The 5,196-nt window shown below is 51.8% G+C and overlaps 1 protein-coding gene across 1 annotated transcript; it reads right to left on the bottom strand.

Moving 5' to 3' along the window:
• Positions 1–1,424: 1,424 nt before the first annotated feature.
• CITED1 (Cbp/p300 interacting transactivator with Glu/Asp rich carboxy-terminal domain 1) lies at positions 1,425–4,889 on the bottom strand. The gene is made up of 3 exons (XM_047092492.1): positions 4,877–4,889; positions 2,554–2,678; positions 1,425–1,952 (listed from the first exon to the last, which is right to left on the bottom strand). Exons 1-3 carry the CDS (start codon positions 4,887–4,889, stop codon positions 1,425–1,427), a joined length of 666 nt encoding a protein of 221 aa, XP_046948448.1.
• Between the last annotated feature and the right edge of the window lie 307 nt (positions 4,890–5,196).

Raw genomic sequence — 5,196 nt, 5'->3', positions numbered from 1 at the left:
AAATAGCATTTTCCTTGTGTTCTAGGAAGTAACTGTGTTGTACTTTGTTGGTGCCTTTCTCCTTCTGGGTGGTGAACATCCTTGAAGGTAGTAACTTTAATTCATGCTCCCAGTGCCCAGCAGAGTGTGTGGCCCACAGCAGGTGCTCAGGGAGTGCTGAACCCAATGCATTGCCTCAGTCAGTGGGAAGCGCTTTGAAAGCACTTGCATGGGATAGGTCTGACCTTAGTCCTGAGAAAGATTGTTAAAATATCCAAGGAAGAACGTCTCCGGGAATCTGAAATATGGGTAGGAGTCTCTGGGCTCTTGGACTGGATCAACATGAGGATGGGGCTGGCATCCCCAAGGCCAGGATCCAATTCAGTTCTAGTCTTGTCACGTGGCATGCTTCTGAAGCCACTTCCTCTTCGGCAGTTAATCTAAGAGCAAGGGCTATATCCCCAAACGCTGAACTTCTCAGGCCCAGCCCTAATCTGTATCTCTAAGGTGAATGGGTCAGCCTAAAGAAACAGGCCAGGAGGCCTGGAGTTAGGAGGACATGCACACCAGTGAGTGTCCCACACTTGGAGGGAGACTTGAAGTCACCTAGAATCCCAGATTGTAATCATGGGAGTCTGCTACTTTCACAATTTTCCAGAGAAATCTTATCTCCCAGGCCATAAAATGCTTCTTAGGCCCTATCTATTGCCCATAGGCAAGAGGGCAAAGGGGTGGCCTTAATGGGTCAAGATTGGGGCCTAGAGAGTGGGTAGGGTGGCTTTTAGAGTTGTAAGGTGGGTACCATGTGGCCAGAACAACACTTCTGACTTGGATGTGCAAGTGGTAAGGAGGCTGTGGATGGGTCTGAATTAGTCTAACATCTAAGAACGTCCCCAGCCAGCCCCTGTATTCAACCTTTTTTTTTTTTTTAAGTTTCTTTATTTTGAAAGAGGGAGAGAGCATAAAATCTGGGGAGAGGCAGAGAGGAGAGACAGAATCTCAAGCAGGCTCCATGCCATCAGCGTACAGCCCGATGCAGGGCTCGAACTCATAAACCCTGAGATCATGACCTGGGTCAAGATCAAGAGTTGGATGCTTAACCAACTGTGTCACCCAGGCACACCCCCTGTATTCAACCTTGAATAGGACAGCCTTCCTGGGGTCTTAGGACAATGAGGCTAGGTCCTTGGGCTCCTGGAGGGATAAGGGCAGTGGCAGTGGCTGGAGGCATTTGGTGAGCAGCCCCCTCTGAGCCTCCCCCTTCCTCCCAGCTATTCACCCACCACCCCACCATGAATTGCTAAAAGGAACATCTGATCACACTACAGGCCTTTAGACCTCAATGAGGAAAACTGTCAGCCAGCTCATCTCTTTGTAAGTAACTTTTATTTTTATTTACAACAGAATCGGTGGCTTCGTTCCTCCATCTTTAGGGACAGTTGGCATCAGCAGCCAGATGGAAAGTCCGCCGTGAAGTCAAACTCATTCTGCCCCAGCCACAGCTCTGGCAGCTCATTGGCCCGGTCCAGTCCCAGTTCCACCACCAGCGACATCAGCACCTCCTCATCCACTGGGTCCGAGTCGATGATAGCAGGGCTCTGGGCACCAGTAGAAGGAGAGAGTGACCCCGCCCCTCCCGCCTGAGCTGCAAAGCCCCAGTTTTGTAGGGGCCCTGCCTCCCCAGGTTGGCCCGGAGTAGCGGCAGCCATCCCATGATACTGGCTATTGAGTTTCTGCAGCTGCATACTGGCCAGCAGATGAGGGGCAGGGTGCAGGTTGAAGGGTGGGGGTTTAGTGGGAGGGGTGGCGGTAGGAGAGCCTATTGGAGATGGAGATCCTGAGGAACTAGTGGGAGCCCCACTGGCCTTGGTTCCATTCGAGGCTACCCCAGGGTAGTGCAGAATGGCCACTGCTTTGCGGTCTTTCACTCCCAGGTTAGAGTAGGTCAGAGAGCTCATCTCTTGGTTGGCATCCTAGAAGAGAAAGAAAGGCACAGCATGGTAGCCCTGTTAATGGTTCTGCCAGCACCATTCATCAGGCTCAGAAAGCCCCTATGTGAACTTCCTTTGGGGCTAGTGGTGGGGCGGGAAGAAGGAGGCCCCATGGAAGGTTAGGCTTCCAGCTCGAATATCCTTTTACTACCATGGTTCTGAGCGCTGAGCTCAGACCCAAGTCCTCCGTGCTGGGCACCCACCATCCTAAGTGGGTTCATGGCTTTCATCTGTCTCTCCCTGACCCTTCCTTCACTTCACCATTTTTTTTTCACTTCACCATTCTGAAAAGGGCATCTCATTGGCTCTCTTCTCAGCCTCACAGCAATCTTTGCAATGGAGTGGTCTTATGACCCTCTATTTCTCTGTTCCCTTTATCTGCCATCTTCCAACACCTCGGTGGGTTCAATTTGACCACATTTAGGCAGCAGCTATTCTCAGCCTCCCCAAAGAAATCGCTGCCGTTTCTTTCCTCTCTGCTACAGGACACTAGACACCATGCATAGGAGGGCCTATCACCAGGCCCAGATCAGTTTGTCTTTCCATGCTTCAGGGTCTCCATCTGCAAAATGGCACCAGTTACCTCCTTTGCAGGTGAGGTGCCACCCTTGACATCAAGTGCAGGCCTCGACATGGTTGGCATTTCAGAGCCTTGGCAGAAGTTGGATAAACTGGTGGGAGATGATGCTGCCAGCTGGAACTTTTGTGCTGTATGTGAGGGAAAAGAGAGGATAAAGACAAAGTCTTCGTTGACCAAGAAAGCACTAGCAAAGTCCTAAGCAGGGAAACTCCACACAGCTACAAGGCAAGGATGGCACCGGGGTTAGACCCAAGACCAGAAACCACCTAAGCACAGGGAGGAGATCAAGCTAGAACATTGGCCCGAGACAGGAAAGGTGCTTGATTTAGCCATATGCTGCCCAGGCAGCAAGCTACCCACATCACCAAGAGGGGGGGGAGGGGCACACGTTATTGTTTCCTCACACAAGTGACTTCAGGGCCCCAAGTATGTGTGTGAGGTGCACAGCTTCTGATTCTGAGGACAGGAATGTCCCTGAGCAAGTAGCACACTTTCTCAGTGGGCCACTGGTGTCCAAGGCTGGAGACCTGAGACCTCCACCAGGATTGGGAAAGAGGGGAAAGAGTCAGGGCAAGGAAGACCTGGAAAGCTGGCTGCTTTGGCCCAGGGAAGGAATACGTCCCCAAAGCTAACATCATGGGGTTCCAAAGCCCTGCCTTGGGCACGGGTCTGAGAGAACCTGGGCTGATCAGGGTGGTCAGGGGACGCTAAGGCAGCCAGAGAGCAGCTAGAAATGTCTCGATTTTCTCCATGTCTCCAAGACAACCCTGGCAGCACTGGACTTTCCCAGGATATCTGCTCTGAGCCCAGCCACACCCATCTGCAGGGACTGGTGGGAATGACTCTTCCTGGAGAGAAACTGAGGCACTAAGATGCAATGGCTTTCCCATTAGGTAGCTGTGGTTCTGGGAGCAGGATCTAATACTCCTCTACCCACATGCCTCACCTGACCACTGGCCAAGTCATCATACCTGAAATGACTCAAATGGCTCCTGAAGAAATGATTTCCTAGCTCAAGTGCCAAAGGATTAAGGGGATGAGGGGGAAAAGAATGCCCCCAAACCAGAAAATAAAAAAAATCTCTGGAAAATCTCAAGTTTTCTTCCTAGAAGCTTGTTTTTGTTTTAATCCCTATATATTCTAGCCTTCATGATGACTTAGAGATGTCGAATTTCCTATTTACAAATACCTCATAGCTCAAAGATTCTTCAGGACCTTAAAAAGTATCTCTAATCTTTCCAACAAGGTTTGAATTCTCCATACCTCCCTCTCTCCAGTGGTCATTAGAAATCTGTTCAGATACTTCTAGAAAGTGACCGCTTACTGCCTGTCTTTATCATCACCACTTACTTATCAGGGAAGGAGGCAAGAAAAATAGAGAAAGGAAGAAGGGGGTAGGAGAAAACATGAGAAAATCAGCTTCTGGGTTTGCCACTGCTGCTTGATTGGAGCCCTGTTTCTTCTCTGAGGCAACAAGTGAATTTTTCAAGCCAGCGATCACAAGACAAGGAATCTAATCCATGTCATCTTCAAGAGCCCAGTACCTTTGGTATCAAGCAATTTCATATCCAAAGAAAAAATGTCTGGGGGGGGGGGCTTGACCATCTTTCCCCGTTCCTATCCAGCCTCCCTCCCTTATGCTGCTAGGCACCGGAACGCACCAAAAGAAAACACAACATTAACAACAACAAGAAACAGGAGAGAGAAAAAAGAAGTAGGGGCTGGGGGAAGAACGAGAGAAAAAAAAGTATCTCTGTTTTGATATCAGTTCTTGGGAAGACCATTTTACCATGTCTCCCCCTTCAGGCTGGGAGCTCCCCTAGGCGGGACCCTGTTTCCATTCAGATCTGTGGCCTCCCATCACCGCCACCTCTCCACCCGCCCTGGGTCTAGGCTCAGTAGGCGCTCAGTAAGTGTTATTGAATCCGTCTGAAGAGGCAATACTATTTCGATCGGAATGCGGGCCCCTGCTTCCCCCAGTTTCTGTCCCCACTCTGCCACCCAGTCCATTCGAAGGCAAAACTTGGCAGCGCGGAAACGTCCCAGGCTGCTCTCCAAGCTGCGGGCTGACCACTGCGAAACCTCTGCAAGAGGCGGCTGGATAACCCGAAGCAACAAGTGCCTCCTCGCCCGCCGGTGTCGCGGGCCCCAGCCACCAGTTCCCAGTCCCGCCTCCCTCCCTTCTCTACGGATCTTCCCTTGGGCCGCCAGCCCCCTCCCGCCTCGATGGGGGTGGGGAAGGTAAAGGAAGAAGAGAGAAGGGAGAGGCAGGTAGGGGGCCGAGTCTTTGACCTGTTGGGGGACCAAAAGTTAAAATGGCACCAACCGGATGGCTCCATCTCGATTGCTATTTTCTCACTCAGGAGAAATTTAAAAATCCAAACAGTACTGCGGCTTGGCTTGGACGTGCTCTAACCAGACCAGTCAGTTTCGCCACCTGAAAACTAAAGGCCCGTTGTTTGCGGACAGCTCGGCTGCCCTCCCCGCCGCATCCCAGGTAGAGCTGCGGGAGTTGGGGGCGGCTGGGAGCATCCCTGCGCGGTGGGCGCGAGCACCCAGGCCACCAGGGCCCCGAGCGTCGGCTCCTGCAAGTGCGCTATCACGAACCGATAGTAGAGACTGGATGGGCCGGCGGGGAGAAGCGCG

The sequence above is a fragment of the Lynx rufus genome, unplaced genomic scaffold (assembly GCF_022079265.1).
Source record: "Lynx rufus isolate CCGP_SWC_20201006 ecotype Redwood Valley unplaced genomic scaffold, mLynRuf1.p SCAF_30, whole genome shotgun sequence".
Classification (NCBI taxonomy): Eukaryota; Metazoa; Chordata; class Mammalia; order Carnivora; family Felidae; genus Lynx; species Lynx rufus.
This window is presented reverse-complemented; position numbering and strand designations above follow the sequence as displayed.

Excerpts from the sequence above, each read along its gene's own strand:
- CITED1 (XM_047092492.1), bottom strand. Across the intron at positions 1,953-2,553 it reads GCACCTCACCTGCAAAGGAG|GATGCCAACCAAGAGATGAG; the intron begins GTAACTGGTGCC and ends TTTCTCTTCTAG.